Here is a 26,388-nt window from a genome sequence, read left to right on the forward strand (position 1 = left end):
TTCATCAGTTCTACAGGGAAAACTACAGTTCTAAGTATTAAAACGCTCAGAAGGAATTCCAGAAATACAATATATTCTTCCATAATCATCAACATTTACATTATTACATCTTTATCCACTATTATTTTATCATATCTCCATTATAAAAGACATTGCAAACATCAGCTGACATTTCATAACTCAAAGCAAGACTCCACATTCTAAAATATAAAATAGAAAAGTATTTAATAAGTGACGTAAAGTATTAACAACCAGCAATATAAATGGATCAATGCGATGTGCCTGTAACATTCGGCCATCCGACAAAGTAACGAGTCCCCTCGTTATTCAATACATCAAACTTCTGACTGCTGGTCAGCGTTATTTGATTGTGCATCTCGAAGTATACCTATCTGAGATCGCAGTGCAATACTTTCGAACATTCAGCATCTCAACCGCTGTTTTTTTTTTATTTGTAGAAGAATATTAATGGTAATCTCCGCTTGACTCAGTACTCGTAAGATTGTGGAATATTATTATTCCTGTTTAATAGATTCTTCCAAAACAAATTCTCGTTTATTTTTCTCTTCAGCCCGTCGCCATCCATTGCTGGATGTCAGCTTTTCCATTGGTCTTATACAAGTCCCGATCTCGCACTGTTCTCATCCAATCTCTTCAAGCCAATCGTACGATGTTGTCCGTCCATCTGCATGGTTGTGTGTCCACTTTTCTGTGGCTCGGTAGACGGCTTAAGATGCCCAGCCTATCTGCATTTTAGTACAGGAACGCTGTTCCCTACATTGCCTACCTTTGTCATCTTTCGGAAAGTAACATTGGGGTTAGAAGTAGTTCATTCTCTGAAACTAAAACTTATTGAAAGACCAAGGCAAATATTTAAAAAAATATGTGTGGTACAACACCACAAATAGGTGATTCCCTCTGAGATTATTTTTGTTGTAGCTATCAACCAGTACTAAAATAGTTCTTCATATAAAATTTCGTAAAATCAATATATTTCAAAGTCTGTCCAGTATGATTCATGTTTTCTAAATTTTTCGGATGATTGTTTCTCATCACTTGACGCAGCTTACATTCACTTACAAATTACTCTATCTAAATGACTTTGACCTACATGACTTTCCGTAATATAGAAGTATTCAGCTATTAATTTTTCATCTTTACTATTTCCATCGATAATTTTTAATAAATCTATTTTCCAGCGAATTGTTGTCGGCTGTTCGTTCTTTTAATGTCCTCAAAACACTCACTAAGGTACCCATCGATGTTGCAAGAATTGTCCATCTATTTGAGAAAATCGGCATTAACTATTAATATTCTTGCTTAATACTGATTACTTTAATCCAAAGGTTAAAGCTTCTTTGTCAAATTATTCATACATTATTATTCTCTAGAGCGCGTGAAGCCATAATTAGTGTTGTTCAGAACGGTCCTTCATGGCATATGTAATTATTACACCTAACCCATACTCTGATAGGTCCTGAAAAAAAATAAAATCCCCCAGTTTAGTTCATATCCAAAGAATGGTTCCATATCCAAAGAAGTCTTAAATCCTATAAATCTATTTTTAAAGTTCTTAAATGCCGCTTCTTCTCTTGCTCATATAAACAATTTCGAGCCCCAACAATTTTTTTAAAGTATTTTGTTGATTCTTCGTTGGTGACTTATCTTGAATTTACTTTATTTTCGATGAAGATACAAGCCTTCAGCATCTTTACATTCAATCCAAATCTTAGCCGTTGGTATTGTTTTTGATTTTTCACTGTATTAGAATTAGCATTAGCAATCACATTTAATTTATATGAAACATACTGCTTTCCAGCAAATTATCTTTTAGGATCGGTTCGCTCGTATCTTACTAACAATTTCCGTAAGATGCATTCGCTCGATTCCTCCCCGTTCCCCACGTCAGTCAGCTTTATAACGCCGTCTGGAATACACACTTTCACGAAGTATCTACTGTGTGTTAACTTATTGGCGTCTCTGACTCGTTAAAATATACAGTTGACATGAACCTCTGAGATTTTGCCGGTACAGCATGAACTCCAAAAATTTATATAGCCAAACATAGAACCACCTCCTTCAAAAATCGATAAAAATTAAACAATTCTATTTGTGTTCATCATTCTGCAGTTTCATTATCAACCTTTACTTAATCGTATGTTTGCTTCATTTTTATTATAATAGGTATAGAATGTCTACTTGACGTCACAAAAGCCTCTATCGATGTTGAGTATGTTGTACCTCTATCAATGGATTGACTCTTCGAAGGAAACAGATCCGTGGAAACCCCCATCTTTCTTCCCTATCTTAAGGAATAAATAAAGTTCATTTCTAATATTCCACTAGAATCATTATTTCCGCCTTGAACATAAAATCTATGTCTTCAACTTTTTTTTAAACTTGTGTCCTGGCTCCTTATATCCATCAACGCCTTCTTGAAATGCCTCGAAAACTGTTCTCTTAATTATTTCATCATTAACACTGACTTTCACATTAAGTCTTCTTATTTTATTCAATTAATCCGTTGTTAATTCGTATTAGTTGTGTCATAAAAACACTTGCTTCTAAAAATAAATATTACATAAGCCGATGATGAATATTTTGTACAGTTAAATATATCTAAAACCCTACTTTATTTTAATTAGCCCAATATCCGTAGACTTTGTAATATGGCCTGGGGTTTGATTCGTCTATTTAGTCTTGGAATAAGTTAACTAATATCGCACGATATTTGTGTCAAGGTATATAGGTAATTTGTGTCAATTAATTTAACGTGTTAACTGTTCACATCACTTATTTTATACTCGTATAAATATGGTCTTCCAATTATTTAAATTTAAATCACTATTTCAATATTATTGAATAAAGAGGATCATACAGTTACATTTTTGTCTGAACTCAAATTTAATTTCAATTTCACATCAATAAAATGAAAACATATACATAAACATACGTATTTTATTATGCTCTGAAATTATATATCGTTACCACTATTCCCTGTTGCTTTGTAATATCTACTTTTAATTACTCAGTTAAGAAATAACTAAATTTGTCACATAACACTCATGCATGGAACACTCTCTCTCATGGACCAAGCTCATGTGCTATGTAGACAGTATAGATATCCTTACACTGTTACTTCTCATTATTCAATATCATACATTTCATTAAAATAATTGCATGAATATATACGTATGTTAAATACACGTAAATATCATTATAATAATTATTTGTACTCATCTTATAAAAGTAAAATGTAATTATATGCTCCATTCAAATAAAACATTACTACCTCATCATTCATGTAACATTTAGTACAATATGTTATTTGAAATAATAAATAGATATAAACTATCTATTGTCTTTAAATGTTAATCATCACTTAAAAGAGTAAACAGGATCAGCAAAGGTTTAATTACACATACTATAATTCTGTATGTTCTACCATTTCGAGCAAGTGAAGTAATAAGTATGGGGTATTCTTTGTTATAAAGTACACTTTGAATTCAGTATCAACTCTAAACTTAGGTTATATTTTGATTTTCCTGATTTACTGTTGGGATCACGTTGACAAAATTCTAACTGAAAATGTTTTCACTACTTACATATTTTATATCATATGAATCTACATATTTCATATTTCATATATCTAATCTATTATATTTTACTTCGTTAGTCTAATTGTCCTTTAGTCTATTTTTGATAACGTGCTGCTGTGTTTATCTCTTCTCTATACTCTCTTATCCATATCTTCTTATTTTCACATTCATAAAACTCTTCAGAAACATTATTTTGTGCGGAATAGGAAACCATAATCTCTTAAGGACTTTTGCAAAATCTTCCAAAATTAATCAGTAGAAAAAGAGTAGGTACTTTGATTTATAAAGCACTGTACTTTTAGTATCACTTCTGTAAGGAACGAATACTTTTCGTTTAAGGTGATTATTGAAGTGCAGTAACGTAGACACGAGTTATTCATTTTGCTTTAACAGTTTTTCTTTAACAAAAGCAATCTTGATTAAGATTTTCATTATTATTCGACCTTAAATTATAATAATGAATAGTCTGTCAATTTCCCTCTTCTTTCATTATCACGTAGAAACGTTGGGACTTAACACATTTCCCGTAATGAATGGCTTGCGATCTTTTCTGAAGAAACTTCGGCCGCGATGCTGATCATAACAAGTTCTCAGACTATGTGTGGAAATACTTCGGCTGCAGTGCTGATCATAACAAGCTCTCGGACTATATCTGGCACTTCGGCTGCAGTGCTGATCATAACAAGCTCTCGGACTATATCTCAGCTGCGGTGTTGGTCATAACAAGCTCTCGGACTACATCTGGAAATACTTCGGCTTCGTTGCTCATCATCACTGGCTTTTTAACTTCTGCAGTTGGCTACGAAGACCATCTAAAGTGCATTTATGGATGGATAACTTCACTTTGTTTATCTTCCTTTATCTGAAACTTACACATGAATCCTATGTAATTGTTCGTTTAATTAATTTTACATTATCTATCGTTTATGGGGTTTATTTCAAAGAAGTTAAATATATAAGGCTGTAGATAGGGTCTTATCAGTATTTTCATAAAAACGATCATCCTGGTTCATACTGACACCATTTCGAATTGGTGGTAATAATTGGAATTGGTATTGGTAGTATGGAATTGGTAGTCAAGGATGATATTTTATTTTGCCATGACCACTATTTCTAAACCTCATTACATACGACGCACTTTTACAACATTGATATTATTGCGCTCAGACAAAGACAAAAAAACATCCAAATAAGTTTAGTAGTAATAACCCTAAGAATAAGCCATGCCATAGGAATGTCAGGTTGTTAGAACATTTGGTCTGATTTTGTTATGGTGTTTTAAATACAATTTCAATTAATTTATGAAACTATTCAATAATGCACACCGCACCAGCTGGTTTGTATAACGATGTGAGTATCTTCAATTTATAAGTATTTTAAGTACAAGACGTACGAATTAAAAATTAAAATTTGTAAGATTAATCGCGAGAACTAAAAGTAAAGTCAACTTCAAACATCTATTCACAATATTTAATTCAAAACAGACATAATGTGCCGAATAGAAGAAGCAATATTGATATAAAACAAATAAAATTTTACAATATTATTTCTAAATACATTGGACCGACGAAAAAAGGCTTTTGTTATATTCCCCTGATCAGTTGCTAAGCAACGATTGTTGGTAAACATTCTTCCAATTTCGCTGGGGTATAGATAGTTCAATGTCTTTAAATGTTTATTTACATGTGAAATGTGAAATTTGCGAAATTATGACGCCTCGATTTTTATGAAAAATGCAAAAATACATCACGTAATTCAAAACAAAATAAAAATCAGTAGAAGCGAAAAAAAGATTAAACTTGTATCGAACATTTTAAAACAGAATATTTCTTTCTCATAACATATTCACATATTTCAACATTCTTTCAGTATTAATTTACTTCATAAATTCATTCGACTATAATTTCAATTATCGTGTATTCTACATTACTTCTTTAAATCGTTTACAAAAATAGCAAAAATAACATGACCTTTGAGGATCCATCATCCGTGGGCGTTGCAAAAACAGTATATTTTTGCAGTAATCCCACTTCTGAGCTAATAAAACGCTCAGAAGGAATTCCAGAAATACAATATATTCTTCCATAATCATCAACATTTACATTATTACATCTTTATCCACTATTATTTTATCATATCTCCATTATAAAAGACATTGCAAACATCAGCTGACATTTCATAACTCAAAGCAAGACTCCACATTCTAAAATATAAAATAGAAAAGTATTTAATAAGTGACGTAAAGTATTAACAACCAGCAATATAAATGGATCAATGCGATGTGCCTGTAACATAAGATATTCGGTATAAATGGGTTCAATTGTATTACTTGAACAGATTAGAAGACTGATAAACAAATATATAATAGAGCGACGCAGATCGTATACGATTTAAGGTAAAAATAAATTACATGGTTTGTTCAGTATACAGAGGAATACTAACAACAACCTATACCCACAAACAATTTAGAAAATAAGCGAGTTAATTACTCACTACATGCAAATATTAAATTTGTCAGCTTCTAACACTATAGAACTATTTTTTTCAAATTCAACCAGTCTAACGTATTTACGTGTTATTTAAGAAAAACGTGGTCAACATTGTGGTTATGATAGAAATTCAATAAATAATATATTCCATACATACCTAACCAACAAAAGCTATTCAAACTTCTAAAATCTTTATTATTCCGTCAGTCGAAATCTTCATCACAATATTTACGGAGAAGTCCATCCCAAAATAGACCAAATCGACGGGTCCTACGTAAACTGGTGCAAGTGCGTTTACACAACTTTACAGTAGAGCGATGAATGTTCTAATGCGTGTAACTTTAACATTATTCAACGTACATAGTTAAAGTTTTAAAATGGTATAATTGAATCCTTTTGAAAAAAAACTGCATTATACGTGAATAACCACCCAAGAGTATTTTTCCTGTTCGGATCTCCGAAATTTATACTTATAAGATGATAAGATATAATTATAAGATTATTATTTATTATAATATTAAATCAGCAAATTAAAATATTTCTTTTTAAAAGTAGATTCTAACACTAGTAAATATAGTGCTAAGTTTAGGGAAATAAAACACAAACTTGTACAGTATTCTGTTCGTTTTATTATCTCAAGAATTATTTTCATATTAATATAATATCGTAGTTTCATTACAATGGATATATTTCTAAATAACTATATATGTGTCTATCTGTGTGTATGTGCACAACAATTTTAATTCAGCGTATCAGACTACTGTGACACACATTCAAAAAAACTAAGTTGGGCTTAAGAGTATTTTTAATTTTTACTCTAACAATATTGAGTATATCTAAAGAATCCGATTTAATTTTTTAATAATATATGTAAAATGAAAATGAAATTCATATTTTAAAAACAATTTTATTTATCTAAACCCATTATTTAATCCTAAAAGATCCTACCAATCGACGTTGATGACGTCACAGGATCCCCATCTTCACATAGTCCCTGACGAGTCCATTGAACCTTGCCAGGAAGAGGTCGCTAACCTCCACATTCATTTTGTCCATATCGATGCCATCCTCAGGCTTCGGGGCTTTGGATGAGTCCACGGTCACAATAGGCAAAGTGAAAGCACCAAGAGTAAGCCCGAATGGTAACAACTGAAATGATTGTAAACGTAAATTAGTAAACTTGTAGTAACTTTGTAGTACCTGTTACAAAGTAAATCTAAAAAATTTAGGAATTGTTTAAGTGATATATTTAAATTTTGCATTGGAGAAAATTACTATTATCTTTTTGTCTATAAATTAATACGTGAAGCAAAAACGGTGTACCCCTTTTTACGAAAATTACGCGAACGACCGAGTATAAAACTTGCCACAGTTACAGTTTATATAGAAAAGAAGAGCAGAAAGAAAGAAAGAAATATTAGCCACATTTCAAATAATGCATAGAAGTATATAAAATCATCAATGTTTTCAGTAATGTTCATGTATTATAATTACCTCCTTTACGTCCGCGTCATAAACATCCCTTGGAAGTACTTCAATGACATCTATCCCAAATCTAGCAAGAGCTTTACCGAATTCCTCATAGTAGTGGTCGAAAAATTCGTCCAAATGATTGGCCCTGAACTCCTCATCAGACCCACTGATCAAGAAATATAGGAGATCAGTAACCGGGTTCCCTCGCTGAATGATTTGGTAGTCTACTAACACGGGCTGTATCTTGCCATCCTGGGTAATGAAATTGAGACTATATAATCAGTTTTAAAAAATTTAGTTTAGCTTTTATTAGCGAGAAATTGGAAACGAGCTTGCACTTGACAGTAAGTGGAAAGACACAACTGTCGGCCATGGATAGATAATGAACCCCAATTAAAGATCTACTGGAGATCGGTCATAGACAATGCGGTGCTACTTCTGACTAAGCTGGAACACATTGTATCAGTGTCTCTCTCTTAGCAGTCCCTTCAAACCAAAACGCAACAGCGCTTAAAATAGATCTTAAATCAGAAATCAGATTTTAAATCAAAATTAGCTGTGGCCGCAGTTCCTCAGGTGTCGAGCGTGCAAGGGTTTTATCACCTTTGAATTACCTACTAATGATAAACAACCCTAATTGTTGACAAGCACTAAATCAATTAACTTGTGTAAGCAATCATGAGATGCTCGATGTATGATTAAAGATTAATCATATAACTATCGTAAATTACAGCGATGTGCAAATATTTATTCTTGCTTGCGGTACAATAATACAACACATTTAAAACGAAAAAAGACATACTAAAAAACAAAAAATAAATATTTTACACAAACATGCTATTTTAGAAACAGCTATTAAACTAGATAAATCGCTCACTAACTCACTCTATTTAATTTGTGTAAAATGTTACTGGGCCTGAAATCTCCGTGTTTCAAAATTACACGTTTTTCAGGTCGAAAGAACTTTTGAAGTGTCGAGCTGTTCATACTCTCTCTCAAAAACTTCTCAACCTTTGCTCTATATTTCTCCTCGGTCGACTCAATCGCAGTTTCAATGCTTTTGGACAGAAAATTCTTCAAAGCATCCATTGGCATGGAAATTTCCAATTTCTCAATTAATTCCGAATATCTCTTGGGATCGTCCTTATCAAATGCAACAGACAAGGCGTGCAGCCGTGCTAATTGACTTACACACTTCGAAGCATACTCCCAATCAATACATTCGAATCTGTTGAAGGATTGGTAACCTTTAGCTACCAAATCCTCGAGAATAATGACTTCCTTCATATATTCCGCGGTTCCTCCGTAGAACTTGGACGTGACAAGTCTATCTTCCTGAGGAAGTTTGTGCGATTCTTCCAATTCTCTATACTTTGCCAGAACCGTCGAGTAGAACGTTATTTCTGTTTCGAAGACCTGTAGTTTCGACATCGACCGCATTTTCTCCCCAAAAGAGGCGACTTTGGCGAACAATTTGAGGTCATCTTTCCCTGGAGCGGACAACGTTATGGAGAACAGCTGGGAGGTATAATTTGCTCCTTCGCTTGATATCGGCTTCAACTCAACCTTATGGTTACGGTATTCTTGTTCAGTGGCAATTGTTTCTAGCACTTCGAGTATTCGCAATTCCGCATCCGCCATCGTTGTAGGTTCCGTGTACATTAATGCAAAAATGCATTACTGCAATTTATCATAATTGTCTACGAAAGATTTATTACATCATACGATAAAGATTTGCTTTTTCACTGATTATTCAAACCTTACCTTCATACGCGCTTGCCATCATACTACTACAAGGTTTACACATCCGTGAAATACGATTTTATGAGGTGATCATCCCACCATACATAGGTTTCTTTTATTTTTAGACGCCACTGCCGCAAAGACAAAAAGTCTTACAATTAGAAGTATATACCTTAACGATACCCTGCATTAGCTCTACCTTACTCTACTGACGCTTTATCACAAGTGTTTTTATTGTTTTTGAACTTTTTGACTGTACCATCTATATTTTATAGCGTAGACTGTGGAAACATATACCATAACAATACATCAAACTTCGTAAACCGTGTCGTGTCGTGACGTGTCGTATCGTATCATATTAATAGTATCATCCACTATCATAATAATATGTTTGTGTTGGAGTACAAATAATCGTTGTTAATCACCAATGATACTTAAAAGGGCTCTTGAAATAGATAATTTACTGACTATATTTTACTTATTATAAAAAACTGAATAACCAACTAGCAAGGAAATTATGTTAAACCTAAAAGAAAGATTATAAGTGGATTGGAGTGGTCCAGGATCCCAGGCACCTCTGACTGTTCGTAGTCAAATGTGTGTTACAATTAAATTATCAAACCTGTATGCTATTGCGTTGAAGAAAAAATATAAGGAACCCACAGTCTGACAGTTCTGTAAAAAACAATCTTCAAGATGTATGAAGACTACCAATGCGTACTTAGCTAGCGTGGTGGTCTATCGTCTAAACACTTATTAATTATAGAGCAGACCCATGCAGAGACTGATGCTGGTTGCTACCTCGCTGGTTGATCAGTTTCCCGTATTTTTTTTTCGTAATATAGGAATAGCAGACGAGTATGCAGTCCACCTGATGGTAAGTGGCTACTGCCGCCCGTGGACATTTGTAATCACCACAGATAGGATTAGATTCCTACCTAGATGCGACACTACGCGAGGACTAAGCTGGAATACCTCGGATAAGTATGTCTCCCTTACCACACCCTTCAAATCAGAACACAGCAGCGCTTACCGCTGCTGTTATTAGGCAGGAACAGGTGTGGCGGTGGTACCGTTGGAGTGTAGCCACAAACTACCACGGTGAGATCTCCACGACTAATCTGTGTTAAACCAGGCTAATATAATATACTCTAACCCTTAATTGTGGACAGGTACATGAGCCCAACACGACGAGATTGATGGATTTAAATCACTCAGACAGTGATATGCATTTGAAAATAATGTAGGCAGCTACTGATGTAGGGGTGATCCCCTACTAGGTATACACTATCTAAGTATGAAAGACTAATTTCTTGACATCAATATCATACCAATACAAGGAGAAAATAACAACACAGAATCAATATAATAATTATTTTTATTTATTTTTAATTTTAATTATTTATAAAGAAGTAAAACAACTTAAATTATTATTTCTCTAAAATAAGTACATAAATAACTTCTTTCGCTGACAAAGACTAAATTTTATTTTGTTTAAAAACAATTTTAATTCCACAATAGAAAACATATAAAAGACATACCGTAATACTTAAAGTTTAAAGCTGCATGATTATCTCGATTATGCCGCTGCCGAGTGCAGGTCGGCGCTCACAAGGTCGATTTAGACCTGGCATTGTTTAGAGTTCAGAATAAAAATAGGGTTTTAACAAAGTTAAGATACTATTATTTCAAAAATCCCTGAAATACCTAATACTTATAGTCCGAGTCATGCAAAAGAAACCACGTTAGTGACGTCACAGGATCCCCATCCGTACATAATCCCTGACAAGTCCATTGAACCTAATCGGGAACAGTTCGCTGACTTCCATGTCCAGGCTTTCCATGTCTATGCCGTCCTCCGGCTTCGCGGCTTTGGACGGGTCTACCGTGATGATGGGCAGAGTGAAGGCACCGACCGTCAGCCCGAATGGTAGCAACTGAAGTGAATAAAAGATAATATTACAAGCTAGCGTCAATCTCTTTTAGACACGAGTCTTACAAAAACTTAAGCTCAGTAATGGTACAACTCAAGCTTAGGTAAATTCTTCATGCTTCGAATTTGGCGGCAACATCGCTGAACCTTTTCTGCTTTTGCTAACCTTTTGCAAACCAAACCTTTTGCTTTTAAAATAATCTTATGCGTCGGTGCGTCCACATTTGAATCACTAGCCTTGTAAAAATCCCATTTACGCTATTACACTGTTTTGTTTTTTATGTTCCAAGATATTTAACGGAATTATTCTAATCGTTACAGCTACAAATTATGTAAGTCTAAAATACTAGAGGTTTAAAATATTGCATTGGCTTCAATAGGGTACCAGTTAGGCATTGGAGGTTGGTATGGATTGCAGAAGTCCACGAAATTGGATGACTCCACACTCAAACATTACCTCTTTGACATCTTCATCATAATGCTCCTTCCTATATACCTCGTCAGCATCTATACCGAATCTCTCCAGTGCTTTCCTGAACACCTCGTAGTAATGATCGAAGTACTGATGAAGGTGCTTCGTTCTGAATTGCTCGTCAGAGCCGCTGATGAGGAAGAATATTAGGTCCGGTACTGGGTTCCCTCTTTGAACCAGCTGGTGGTCTACCAACACTAACTTGAGCTTGCCATTCTGGAAAAAGTGAATGCCATTTAGAAATGTGACGTCATTTTTTATATAATATGGGAGGTAGTAGACGAGCATACAGTCAACCTGATGATAAGTGGCTACTGCCGCCCATGAACATCAGTAATCAACCCCAGACAGTAGTAGATTCCTACGCGAAGTCGGCTACAGATGCGCCGCTACCCCTGAGGACTAAACTGGAACGCCTCGGAAAAGTATGTCTCCCTTACCACACCCTTCAAACCAGAACACAGCCGCGCTTAACACGGCTGTTTTTTTTTTTTTTTAATGAAATGAGCCAGAATAGGTGTGGCGGTGGTACCGCCGGAGTCGTACCACAAAGTTCAAATAGGTCATAGATAATGATCAATCCAGTATAATTACTAAAAGATATATTGTCAGTATGCTCTTTGCTGGGAACGGAACCCTAAAAATCACGCATAAAAGTGCACAGGCAGCGCATAATTATGTTACTTCACACATAGATAATGATATTGCGACGTATTTTTTTTTACGCTTTTTTTACGCTTTCTACACTAACAGCCCCACACTAGGATGCCCTGTGTCGTGGGTGCCATGGACACACACATAGACAAATACACAAACACCCAGACCCAAAAACAGAAATCTAAATTCATCATTCAGATATCTGTCGGGCCGGAGATCGAACCCGGGACCCTCTGCGCGTCAGACCGGTATGGTGACCGCTCCGCCACGCAGCTCGTCGAATGTTTCTTTAATTACCTTTACCTGGAATAAAATACTTTATCAAAGTTATTCCAACAACGATTTGTTTTAGAATTAATACCGTAATCCTCAATTAAATAATACCGGCATTAGATATAAAGTCGTCGAGTTGCAGCGATATAGTTGCGGCCTCGGAGTATAAATTACGCAGGGGTTTACATATGATACAACTACGTAATTCAAGCAAAAGCGCATTTGATATTCGCCGCCAGTACGTAATTCAAATTTTGCCGCCCACCAGTGGTACCCTAGTTCAGGGCTGTTCAGTGTTCAGATGAGATATTATCGCGAGCCAATGCCAATCACTATTTGTTGCCGCCCCAATAGACCAAAAAAGATTGCCAAGAAATTATACAAAAGTTCAGGGGCTTACGGATTTTACGTACCAAATAATGGATTTAGATTTTTGATCTATATTAGGGTAGGTAGGTAGGTAGTTATCTTGTTTGGCTAAGGTACATAATAAATATTCGAAAAATCATTGGTTCGTAAGCCCAGCCAGCCCAGAATGAGACGACGAAATAGATAAGAACGGATTACCACTTTTAAGTAAATGATTAGTAAATTATAAGTAGTCACAATTACTGACTAGAAATCATAAGTCTACCTATCTGAAAACAAAACAACCTCAAGTGTTTATCAAATGATAAGGAAATCTCAATATGGAACACTCTAACATAATATCTTGATGATAATTAATTAAATTGACATTACAAGAAGGAAAATATGCGTGTAGGTATTCTGTTTACTTCCTGACTTAAAATTTACAGATAGGATACCTATTACGCTTTACAATCATAACATCTAATTTCATATTTAAATTTGGCTAAAGATACCTTTTTTTTTTTGTTGACGAGGGGGAAACCTTCAACAGGTACCCTTTGCCGTGGGAGCGGCACGGGGTTATGTGGGATTCTTACCGCACTAAACCCCCCCCCCCGGGCTGCCGTCCTCGGCGCTGCGTAGAGGACTCTGGGATCTCCAACGGAACGCAACCGGAGTCCACCAAACCATGTGGTATTCACGACGGTATGCGACCACACATACCGCCGTCCATCCCGGGGTTGCTGTCCGGGCGGTTCGAGCTCCCACTCTTGCCGTCCGCAACCCCGGAAGCCCCCTTTTAGTCGTCTCTTACGACAGGAAGGGGATACGGTAGCCCTATTCTGGTCCCGGAACTACAGGAAAATGGCTACAGATACCTAATGGTTGCAATAAGGTGACAATCTGTAATGATCCCCAAATAATAATTGGACTCTAATTTGAGATTGGTAATAAGTCTCAGATATAATACACCTGAGAACATTTGAAACCTCATACAAGTGCCTCTGGCAAATTGCATTGCCAGACCCTGTAGACTAGAAGCAGCAGCACTCATCGCTGCTGTTTTATTTCAGAAATCGTTCTGGCGATGCAAGTAAGCCATGACGGGTCCAAATGACTTTAAGCTTTACCTTTCTAAAACAGAAATAAAATAATGTATTAAATACTAACCTCGTCAGTCTTCTGTAGAATGTTGCTAGGCCTAAAATCTCCGTGGTGTAAAAGTACAGCTCGTTCTGGTTTGTAATACTTCATAAATTTTCTGTCCTGCAAGTGGCCAAGCAAAAACTTCTCTACTCTTTCTTTATATTTCTCTTCTGTCGCTTTAACCGCTGTTCCAATACATTTGCTCAGAAAATCTTTCATAACTTCTACAGGGAAGTCGAATCTCAAAATTTCTACTATCTTTGCGTAATCGTCAGGGTCATCCTTCTCGTAAGCGACTGATAAGGCGTGCAGCCTCGCTAGCATGGCTACACACTCGGAAGCATATTCCCAATCGAAGCACTTCAATCTGTCGAATGGCTTATAACCCTGGTACGTTAATTCCTCTAGAACGAGCACCTCCTTCATATATTCAGTGGTTCCCCCGTAATACTTCGCGAAGGTCAATCTTTCGGCTTCTGGAATGCTGTGCTGCTTCTCCAGCTCTCTGTACTTTGAAAGTATCTTGGTGTAGAATATAGTTTCTATTTCAAACATGGGTGTTGACGACATGGAGCGTATTTTCTCGCCTATCATCGCGACCTTGGCGAATAACTTGAGTGTCGGTTTACCTGGTGAGGTCAGTGTCACGGCGAAGAGCTGGGAGGTGTAATTAGCTCCTCCACTATCAACTGGCTTAATTTCCACCTCATCGTTTTCGTAATTCTGCTCTTTAGCTATATTCTTCAGGATTCCGCGCAACCGCTGCACCACGTCCGCCATTATTTATGCTTACATAAAAATGAATGGAACTGTGATTAGTGTTATAGATAAATCATATATTTATTACATTAACTACGATGGGACAACGGAAAACGGCACGCTATTCTGTTGGAAATATTTATATACCAAAGATATGTATTACTATTTATGTATGTAACTACTACCTACCGGTTAGTAGTAGTAACAAAACCACAGAGTTACCTAAACACGACAATTTACCAATTTCATAAATGTTTTGATCTTACTACTCACGAACTATATAGATGTCTTATAACTGAACTGAAATATATTTAGTAGGTGGACTATACGAGCATAGAAGTCTGTGATAAAAATATATTTACTCTTGCATTGAATCTACGAAGATAAATTCTGTCATTCATATGTATTATCTGCCTACTATGGTAAGATAACTATTATGTATAAAACACAACTATAGATGCAATTGTATTCTTTCAAAAGATCAGAAAATATAAAGAATGAACAAATATAAAATAGAGCGATGCAGATCTTATTAGCCTCAAGGTAAAAATAAATTACATACATGGTTTGTTAGTCGACAACCCTCTGTATAGTTATACAGAGTAATACTAACAACAATATATAATTACCTACAATTTAGAAAATAAGTGGGTTATTAAACATGCAAATATTGAATTCGCAAACTTTTAACATATAGTAATACAACTATTCAAGTTCAACCAATCTACCTAATACGTAACTACGTGTTATTTTAAAAGAAAATTGTGGTTATGATAGAAATTCAATAAATAATATATTACATACATACCTAACCAACACAAGCTATTAACTTCTAAATTCTTTATTCATTCGTCAGCCGAAGTCTTCTTCGCAATATTAACGGAGCAAAGTCCATCCCAAAATAGACCAAATTATACTAGATCTTTTTCAGTCCTAGCATGATGACCTAAATATTATTATTGTAGGTATGTACCTACATTGTACATAATAAACATTGCAATGGGTATATAGTATGTATTTGTCGGCGATATCCCACTACCGCACTTTATTAATAAACTGAACGAAACGACTTTAATATGAGAATCACTTTTATTCACTTTTATTTACAATTCGGGCAGAGCAACGGCTTACACGACTGATTAAATGCGAATGAATCACGCTCTACCAGCGCGTGGACTTAAATACTACTCGATTGACAAACAGCATAAGAACTACCCTCTCACATCACTTGTTTTGTTATAACAAGTGACGTGATTCACAATAAATTTAACTGTTAATAAAATAACATTATATTGAAAATATTGTTTTAAAAATACGAGAATAAATATTTTAATATTATTATAATTTATATAATTTATTTGGTATGACTAACAAAGTGTTTTGAAGTACTACCGGAAGTCGTCCATATTTTAATCTAAATATTAATTCCACATTGACAATCAAAATTAACATGATAAAAATTAATATTATATATTATAAAATGCCTCACCGCCCATATATTCATAAAAGACGTTATTAATTAGATTAGGTGCTCAATTATTTCAATTAATTTTATTACCTATTTAATTATGGTGAATGAAACAAGTTATTTCATTAATTAATTAAGGTGAATTAATATGAAAATTATTTCATTCAAACATATTTTAGCGGGGTTTTTTATTATATGTCAGATAAATAAGTTAAAAATAGTCAGATAAATAAATAAATTAAAATATTATTTTTTTTATAGAAAAGTAGATTCTAATACTAGTAAATATAGTGCTAAGTTTAGGGAAATAAAACACAAACTTGTACAGTATTCTGTTCGTTTTATTATCTCAGGAATTATTTTCATATTAATATAATATCATAGTTTCATTACAATGGATATATTTCAGCAAGTAATGACGCATGCCCGAACGCTGGTGACCGACCATACACACACATACATTTTTTTACACACAAGTCTTTCCAACCATAGACAACATTTTTACTTTCTTTTACCAACATCCACAAAAACTGTGCATTCAGTTTCAGAGTGTACTTTTAACAAAATTAATTTTCAATTTTTATAAATGCGTAATTAATTTTTATAATTTATAATTTATAAATTACAATTTTTATAATTTATAAATGCGTAAGCGATAAAACGAAAATACCCACCGACATACAGTCGACAAAGCTTTTTTTTGTATAGTTGAAAAGCACTCGGTGTGTGGCCAGTGCGCGAGGCAACATCAACATTATTTTTGTAAAAAATTAAATGTCGCAACAAAATTTTACTTCAATACATGTTATACCGGTCCTTAGTGGTGCACCTACTGCCTACGATAAACAGTATCGCCAAGTAACGACACCCAATATTATATATTTGGTCTTAAAACGGCAACACTGACATGCCATCTGTCAACGTTTCAACCAACAGTAAATTCCCATTCCACTAGGTACTCAAGATACAATATTACCCTTTTAAGTTTTTAATTTAATTCATCTTTATTTAATTTAAAGAAGTAACAACTAGGATGCAGCCCATTGACGTTAAGTAGTCACTGCAGCCACTAACCCATACATACCAAATTTAACCTAGCTAAAACATTTCTAAGGCCAACACAGACGCTGCTACCTCTAAAAGATTAGTTGGTACTTCCCATTCCTCCCAATTTTGAAATAGTGCTGGATTTTAACAGACAGCATGACCAAATGTAACCGCTACACACTATAGTTACACAATACAAACGTACATAACGTGTTTTCGATATAAACATTTATTAATATATATAGTACGAATACCTAGAAGATTTCGCCTAACTTGCATTTAACTAGAACGCCATAGTGCTGCGAATAACATTAAAAACAACATATAAAACAGACTTTATCCATGCCTGGCTGGGGTCAAGCGAGACAATAGTATACGCAGTCCTACCATTCCCTAGACAGTCGATAAGATGCGTGTAAATACAATGTGCAACGTATTGTTACTTTTAATACAATATCTGACGCAAAGGAAGTTACATAACGGCATATAACGTACAAAACTTAAATATATTGACCGGGCAACATTCTGAGATGTTCCACAAAATCACAATGACCACCGACAACATGGATATCTCCTACTAATATTTAAGTCAACCATGGTCGATGTGATAGACAAGTGGAACGCGTCAATTACACATTGGCGCGCAAACATAACTTTAAATTTATTTCTCATACGAAATCCGAACACGTGGGTATTTCGTAACAATTCCATTATATCGATAGAAAATTTTTGTTTCTTGTTGTACGAAAATTTCAATACGGGTGTAAAAGCTTTTTAAATTTTATTAAAAGTTGTTACATACGTCTAGAATGCACATTATGGAATAAAAGAGATAAGAAATATGGATTAACTATAAATGCACGATATAAAGGCCGGCCCCGTATACATACAAGATGCGTACATAAACATTGTAAGGAAAACAAATAACATCAATGTTTTTAATACTCCTGAACCCAACTCATCTAGACGTATACAACATCTTTGATTTTTATAATATAATATATACGCTAGCTTCGAAAATTTCTACCTCGCTAATGAATACAAGATAGCACTACATAAGACGCTAAATCACAAGAAGATTACATTTTAGTTATTGTTTCATCATTTACAGCTCCCCATTGCGAACAACATGCATAATTATGATATGAGAATTATTGTACTATACATAATATAATGATCAACCGCTTATATCAAATTGAAACACCATTTAAAGCTAATAAATTTGAATTGAAACATGAAGATACGGTGTGCGAGAATGCGTGACAGTTTCATAGAAACAGAATGTTACGAATGGGCATTGACTAGCCAACTTCAACGTCGGGTCTATGGAAAAAATACAAACTGAAAGGGTTACAACATTAAAATGAGCTACAATGACGGATAAGTTGTTATTTATTGTAACAACAGATCAAATGTGAATAGAGCAATTTTGTGTAAAAAATCACTGCATAACTGACATTAAAAAGTGCAATAATTTTAACATAATTTATCGCTCCCTTTTTTGCATAATAATTTCAAACAAGTATGATTTAAATATTTTTATAAGTTATAAGTTCACAGTAGCAACTGGTGCACTTGGTTCATGAACTGATTTATATTGGTTGTACCATATTTCAAAATATATATAATAGATACATTCCTAGGAAACTATTGAATATATATTTTTTTGTGTATTTAGTATCAGACCCGACATACATTTCTTGACAAGTCAATGCAAATAGGCGACTCTGTCGGTTACACTCCAAGAAATAACAACTCTTCTAAATATAAAGCGCTACATCAACTAGCTACATATAAATATTTTTACTATGAATTAACAAACCATGTATAAATAGTAATTATAATTATGTTACTTATAATTGTCATTTACTAGTTCTCTTTAATTATGAACAACTAGTAAACAGTAATTGTAATTATTTATCTATGGATATGATTGATTTGAACCTAGCTGCGTATAATATGTATGTTTTTGTATATTTTAGCCTAGCGATTAATAAATATATATTTGGATATAACCCACAGTCCCGCCTATAAACTAACATATTTCGTTGCATTTATAAAAAGCGTCGAATAAGGGCTCATTTATATCTAGACACAGAGTGTGTCAGGCGCATGCCCTGTCAGACAAAACTGACATACTGTAAAACAGTCGCACAGACACGGACAGTGCCTGATATTGTGTAAATTATTGTGTGTATTGTCTGCAACGGGCTATGTCTGACACGTTCAATGTCTGTAGATATAAACAAGGCCTTAAAAGGGTGGATCATTGACAGATCAACATAGACTATGCAAAGTAGGTAAACATCAATAAAAGCATTTTGCCTATAATAAATTTACATTTTACAACAACGATGGGATCCATAATAGATTTTATGATATATAATATATATAATATATATAAATATGTATGATAATGATTCCGACTACCTACATACAATCTTACTATGAGTATGCAATAAGAAAAAATCTGTCAAAATAGCTTATATGAATAAAACAAAAATTAAACAATTATTAATTTTATATAATCCTTAAATTACCCGTAAATGCTTTTAAAAATCGAATAACTGAAGAGTAAATTCTACAATTCTTTGAAAAGTTTTGAGAGAATTTGATTTTTTTCGAATTACAAACTCATAATGAGGCTACCGACAACTCGCTCTATCCTAGGACTACAATCGAACATATCGAATTCTCGATGCTACGCATTCGATCGATCCCTGCATTATTTTCGTCATAGCTGTCATATGCAGCGCCACATTTGCACAGGGACGACCAACTGAATTGTTTTCGTTTAACATAAATTTAAAATCAATTCACATAATTTAACATAGCAAGTAGGTTGTAGGACGCCTACAAAGTTTATCTATAAAATATTATTTTCATTTAAATTGACTTTCGTCGAACATTTAGCTCGACTTTCATTTTAGTACCATGCATGTTACATATAACTTTATTTTCACTTTTAATTTTAAAATAAGGTTTGCTAATTTTCGGAAATAATTTTAATTTTTAAACATCTTTTTGAAATTGAAAAGTACAAAGGTTGCATACACAAGAGGCCACGTTTAATATACGGATACAAAGTTACACTCAACGCAACCAGACATCGAACCTTACACCTCGTAGATAGAACCAAACATCCAAAGCCATATTCATAATATACATATAATTCGTCTATCCTATGCCTAGGGCGCGCGGTCCCGAATAATACTGACGGTTTTAAAAAATCTCACTTTCCCAACTAATAAATACCAATTATAATCCGGTAATTATTAATTATATTTCAATTATTATAATTGGTATTTTACCATTGACTTACTAAATTATGGAATTCGAGTCTGCTCTCAAAAATGTCCGATTTATAAGAGCTACAAAGGCCGATTAACAAAGGAAAAAGTAATAGCTGACAAAATATCAATGATGTCATTTCATGTGTAAAAATCACAGCACTCAAATAAGCTTATGATAAATGATTTCAAATGAAAACATTTTTATATTGATGATAAATCGAATTATGATATCACTGTGTTGCCAAGCTACCTACATTACATAACCCAGACAAGTTTTCATATATATTACATACTCCAGACATTTATGTGTTTAAGTCCTAGACCCGAGATCCATCATTTAACAAATCAATACTATTTATATGGTATTTCGTTTAAAGGTATGGATGCAGTGGTCGACGACACGAGGTCCGCGCACCATCACTACTTGCCCGCGAACGCCCCGTGTCACATTGTAACCAAACACCGTTAGATAAGCAGTTCGTATTATTGCCATATCACGCTAAAAATATTCCCTTAAAACTCATATCACACTTAAAACCTTGTTGCATACAAAATGTAGTAAAATAATTTTCTGTTGAGATTGCCATTGCAAAAATAGCTGATTTAACGCCTGTTCGTAATAATGAAACAATCTTAACTAACTGACTACCTAAATTCCAAATTTGTCAATTATTACCTAGAAAAATTGACAAAAATCGAACTTTGGTTAACGAAATTGGTTAGGATTGATTTATTTAATAAAATCCTGGATATAAACTTTTAAAAATTATATTTTATTTATTATAAAAGTTAATTGTGATGTGGTTGGATATCACGTGACACGCGGCGACCCAAGCGTCCTTAACTGTAATTTATCAAACGTTATTTATTTATAGCTTTAAATACACATATACACGTCAACTTCGAGAAATAAATTACATAGTTATTATATCGCTATCACTGAAGTGGTACATTACATTATATACTTGTTAACAGACGTGGATCCTTCGGGACTTACGGACGAAATTATATAAATTGACACATTCAGTTATAATTGTATATCTAAAAGAAATTCTCTATACGTTACAAATTAAATAACCGACGTTTAAATAAATTTTATTTTCCCCATTGCAACACTTATAAAAGTCGTTATAAATATAAAACGGCGTCCATAAGTCGCGACGAGCCTCAAACAACAGCGCCTAAGAAAGAGATAACAACTTTAGGATAATACCCATAAACACGCTGGTATTTAGTAGTTACAGTTATAGTTTACAATTACATAATCACTTACCTAAGTAGGCTTGCTGAGACACGAGTCGGGATGTTCAGTGTAGTCTCGCGGAGAGCCGGGGATGTCTCGGCAAGCGTGCGTACTAACGTAGTTATTGTACCAGAGGCGCTGCCCGGGCGCGCAAGCGGTGTTGCCGCGCTACATAGCTAGTTTAATCAAAGCTAAAACTACCATTTTGGTAAGAAACGTTTTTTTTTCATACAACATTCGATTTAAACGTAGTGAACATATTTATTTTTATTATTATACGGGCTACATCGACAGCTCACACAACTCGGTCACATGATGAATCATTGGAACCACGCTAACGTTTTGGGAGACACGAAAGATACTTCTATATACAAGTAATACTACTTAAGGTAGAACGGCGATAGATCTAACGGGGCTCGATTAAATACATCCGTCTCGCTCTAACACAATTATTATCGTAAGATAGAAAAGGAGGCAATAATAGGTAAATGGGAAGCACGGCAAGAGTAACAGTATGTCATATATTAATTTTTAAACATATTTTATGATTATCATATTTTATACGGTTATGTAGAAAACCTACATGTATGATACAAGAAAATGGACTTAATCTCTACAGGTGACGACTACAATGTCTAGAATAACAGTAATGATTATAATCGTATATAAATATATTTTTGAACATAACGGTGGTTTCGCTAGATATGGTACGAAAATAATCCTCAAATCTCATTTATATGTTGCGACATTTATAACATCTATGAGTCGAAGGTCTAAGTATTTAAACTATAACATAATTTAAAGTATTATTCAACAGGACTCACATATACATTAAAGAAAAATAACGGTCCATTCATAGGCGTGCAATCAATCATATAATCGGTACCGATAGCCGGCACGCAACGTTGTTCGATACGCGTATAAACACATCCAAATGTATTATATTGTATATCAATATCGCTTAAAATACAGCGCAAATATTTACATCGGGGAACTATTAAACATTGTACTGCTCACAAAACTTATACATATAACAATAAGTATACAATAAAACTTCGATAGAAGAGACTGCGGGTGCGTTGTGTGCCTACAAAACGTATCTATTGAATTTAAAAAATATCTATCGAATTGACTTCAGTATAAAGACAAATCATCTTACGATATGACAAATATTCAGCATTACAAACAATGGTGCGCAAATATTTGTCACATTGATATATTTGTCAGAGTGTCTGTTTTAAATATCCATTAGTCATTATTTGATGATTTAAACATCAGGTAGCAACTGGAACATGGACACTGAACGCACCCTGCCACGTACAAGTCGATATAGACCAAAAAATTTCGACATAAAATACCAAATTTTTGAGTGACTCAGCATTTAACTAAAATTTGTACAAAACAAAATCCTTATATTCAAATAGGTCATCGCTTGTCAGCGCAAATCTCTCCTATTGCACTAAAATATACGCATTACGGAATATTTTTATACAAAATAATTCTTTATATACAACATAATTATTATTAAATAACGAGTAACACATAACTGAAGCACTGAGATACACATGTTTCAATTGTCGGAAAGAAATAAACTATTTTTGGCAATAATTTGATAAATTTTAGATATATATTTTATTAATCGACTCATAAGACATTTGCGACTAACCATAAACATTAAAATTTGTAATAAAGTTCAAACAATTTTACTTAAAATGACAACAACTTTATAAACATTCAAACATCTTAAACAATTAAGCAATACTTGTATATATGAGTACTTATATTTCATTTACTCCGAACCTATGGCAAATGCAATATTAATATTACCGAGCTGGTCAAATCTATTTATATGTCCGATCAACAATGCTGTTATTTAGACAGACATAAGCAAACTTCATTTATTAGAATATTTTTCTCTCAAGAAAAAAGTCTCGAAGGGCACAAACCCCAAACCTTGCCACAACCCTAGCTTAGGCGCCGGAAAGACTAACTCGACTTACCCGTTAAAAAATAAGATGTGCACCTCATTCGTAAGTTGGGTTCCACACTGACTCCTTGAAAATTTGACGTCAAATATTCATTTTCATTTAGTAAAATAGTCGACCAGCTGGTAAATTAGGCAGGCAAATAGAAAAATGATTTCAATATAACATTTATGCATAATCACAACACCTCGAAGAGTTCATGCAACAAAGAACCAGAAGGAATTTAGCAAAAATATTCTCTTTTATAATTATATGCATCTTTAATTTTTCGACTGAAATTCGTGAGGTATTTTCACAACACTTGAAACCTTTTAAATATATATTTTTATAGTACTTTATTTTATATATCACTAAAATATTAAACACCAGGGATAGGCAACATTCGGAACTACAAAGGTTTTAAATATTATTATAATATATTTATTGAAATAAAGTTTTCGTAAATTCTAATTAAAAATAGAAGTTACTTTAAAATTTAAAATGTGACTATGTTATGTTATCAAAAAATAAATGAAAATGTAAAGCAATTATTTTGTCTAATGTATTTTCTTCGTACCTATCTGTTAAAAAGATACAGTAATTCTTATAAGCAATAACATTAAAATGATAAGACAAATTTGACTAAAAATACGAAGGTTGCCGAAACCTGCCCCATTCTATCAGAATTCATTAAAACCAATGTATCTCAGTGCAAGCAAAATCTTATTACACAATGGTAAATATATTAATAAATAACTAAATTTACACCCGGCGGCGACCAAACTGGTAAAAAAAATTGCCTTCATAGACATAGTGATGCCTAGAAAGGTCATTTTTTTTTCGAGTTTATACGTTTTTTTTTTTTCTTAAGAAAACTATGAATAGCGGTATTATTTCCAAAAAAGAAATCTAGGAATAAAGTTTTAAACATTAACATTTACAACTGAAAATTCTTAGGCCTTTTAAGTGATGTGAATTTATTTAACTACGTGGTTACGAACGGATCATAATAAATTAAGAACATAACATAATTTAATGTTTCACCATTTTTTTCGCAAGTGTTTTCGCATTCCGTTTTTTAATTTATAATGCAATCAACATAACATGCGTAAGACTTCTTAATTTTATTAATTCTGTATTTTAATGACTAGCTAATATAATCATAGTATAACCGTTACATAAACCAATTTTCACAATAATTTTAATTGTAAATTAAGTATTTTCATCGATTACAATAAATGTTTCGTTAATTCATATACGTAATTCAATGTCTGAGGCAAGATTTTCATAACAAAATCAAGCTAGTCTCCCAATTGCCGATTCGAAATCACGCACTCGTTATAGTTCGTACGAGCCGGGGACCGACGACGGCCTTCCACCGGCTCGCTGCAACAATCTCTACACTAAACGAAAGACGGACGAAATTAAAATGCAACAATGAGTAAGCGCGACCGCATGCAGACATTGTCTTCGACCGCTGACCGCTGACTGCTGACCGCTGACCGCTGACCGTGACCGAGGCAACATCGAGCGAGCTCATTTCTCTTGGCGCGAGATGGCCAGCGCCAGCTGCAGCTCGGCGTCCTCCTGCCGCCGCCGCTGCTCCGCCTCCGCCTCCAGCCGCTTGGACTCCGCGGCCGCCCAGGCCCACTGTTGCTCCTCCGACGGCAGCAACTCCGAGCTGCGCGCCTCCGTCGGCTTCGCCTTTTTCTCCTTGTTCGCCTTCGTTCGCCCGATACCACCTATCGTGTGGACGAGCGAGCGCGCGTACTTGACCGGCTTCGGCGAGCGCTCCTTCTTGCCGGGCAGCGTGCTCGACGGCCACGTCTCGTTGAGGTTTTTGTTTGCGTCAGTCGTGACCGTCGGGCCCCAATCGGTCGCCCAGTTGTCGGTCTTGCTCGCCCAGTTGTCGGTTTTACTCGCCCAGTTGTCGGTCTTCCAGTCGGTGGTGGTGTTCTTCGTGGTGTTGCCGGCCCAGGCGTCCAGGTCGGCCGCCGGCTTGGCATTGTCGGTGGCGGCCCAGGCGTCGGCGGGCCTGGCGGGCTCGGCCGGCCCCCCGGCGGCGGGCCAGGCGTCGCTGCCGGGGAGCTTGGCGGGCCCCCCGGCGGCGGGCCAGGCGTCGCTGCCGGCCCAGGCGTCGTCGGGCCAGGCGGGCCAGGCGGGCGCGGACTGGCGGCCGCTGCGGCGGGCGCGCGGCGGCCCGCCGTTGACGGCGGCGGGCGCGAAGAAGGCGTCGGTCTCGAAGCCGGCGACGGAGGTGGGCCGCGCGAACGGGTCCGCGCGCTTGGCGTCGGTCACGTCGGCGAAGGGGTCGTCGATGTTGAACGGGTCCTCGTACCTGTAGTCCTTGAAGGGGTCCTCGGTGAAGTCCAGGGTGCCCTTGCGGTCGGTCTGGCGCAACAAAGTGGTGTGAGTGAGGGGCTTGCCGGCCGGGGAGGGGAGGGGGTGGGGGGTGTACGCACATGTGAGCCGCCGCCG

General features: G+C 35.2%; 3 protein-coding genes and 1 long non-coding RNA gene across 4 annotated transcripts in view; all 4 read right to left on the reverse strand.

The window, feature by feature from the left end:
- Window positions 1-53: 53 nt before the first annotated feature.
- On the reverse strand, window positions 54-5,425 carry LOC140752184 (uncharacterized). Its single transcript, XR_012103416.1, has 2 exons — window positions 3,606-5,425; window positions 54-2,564 (listed from the first exon to the last, which is right to left on the reverse strand). It is a non-coding gene; the product is annotated as an uncharacterized LOC140752184 (long non-coding RNA).
- A 1,269-nt stretch (window positions 5,426-6,694) lies between these two features.
- LOC140752436 (uncharacterized) lies at window positions 6,695-9,300 on the reverse strand. The gene is made up of 3 exons (XM_073086730.1): window positions 8,447-9,300; window positions 7,583-7,813; window positions 6,695-7,237 (listed from the first exon to the last, which is right to left on the reverse strand). Exons 1-3 carry the CDS (start codon window positions 9,221-9,223, stop codon window positions 7,055-7,057), a joined length of 1,191 nt encoding a protein of 396 aa, XP_072942831.1. The 5' UTR covers window positions 9,224-9,300; the 3' UTR covers window positions 6,695-7,054.
- Window positions 9,301-10,664: 1,364 nt separating this feature from the next.
- LOC140752300 (uncharacterized) lies at window positions 10,665-16,376 on the reverse strand. Its single transcript, XM_073086535.1, has 4 exons — window positions 15,704-16,376; window positions 14,161-14,924; window positions 11,695-11,925; window positions 10,665-11,241 (listed from the first exon to the last, which is right to left on the reverse strand). Exons 2-4 carry the CDS (start codon window positions 14,914-14,916, stop codon window positions 11,059-11,061), a joined length of 1,170 nt encoding a protein of 389 aa, XP_072942636.1. The 5' UTR covers window positions 14,917-14,924; window positions 15,704-16,376; the 3' UTR covers window positions 10,665-11,058.
- An 8,018-nt stretch (window positions 16,377-24,394) lies between these two features.
- Window positions 24,395-26,388, reverse strand: part of Eps-15 (Epidermal growth factor receptor pathway substrate 15) — a 28,335-nt gene continuing 26,341 nt past the window's right edge. The window contains 1 exon segment of the mRNA XM_073086302.1: window positions 24,395-26,388. Coding sequence (XP_072942403.1) covers window positions 25,447-26,388 — 942 coding nt within the window. The 3' untranslated portion in view covers window positions 24,395-25,446.

This window comes from Epargyreus clarus, unplaced genomic scaffold (assembly GCF_041222505.1).
Source record: "Epargyreus clarus isolate Ecla_fem2 unplaced genomic scaffold, WU_Ecla_fem_2.2 ptg000024l, whole genome shotgun sequence".
Classification (NCBI taxonomy): domain Eukaryota; kingdom Metazoa; phylum Arthropoda; class Insecta; order Lepidoptera; family Hesperiidae; genus Epargyreus; species Epargyreus clarus.

Coding starts and splice junctions, on each gene's coding strand:
- LOC140752436 (XM_073086730.1), bottom strand. CDS start 9,223: ATGTACACGGAACCTACAACGATGGCGGATGCGGAATTGCGAATACTC. Junction 7,814..8,446: donor TTTTACACAAATTAAATAGA/GTGAGTTAGTGA, acceptor TTCATTACCCAG/GATGGCAAGATACAGCCCGT. Junction 7,238..7,582: donor ATGACGCGGACGTAAAGGAG/GTAATTATAATA, acceptor CAATCATTTCAG/TTGTTACCATTCGGGCTTAC.
- LOC140752300 (XM_073086535.1), bottom strand. CDS start 14,916: ATGGCGGACGTGGTGCAGCGGTTGCGCGGAATCCTGAAGAATATAGCT. Junction 11,926..14,160: donor TTCTACAGAAGACTGACGAG/GTTAGTATTTAA, acceptor CACTTTTTCCAG/AATGGCAAGCTCAAGTTAGT. Junction 11,242..11,694: donor ATGATGAAGATGTCAAAGAG/GTAATGTTTGAG, acceptor TATTCACTTCAG/TTGCTACCATTCGGGCTGAC.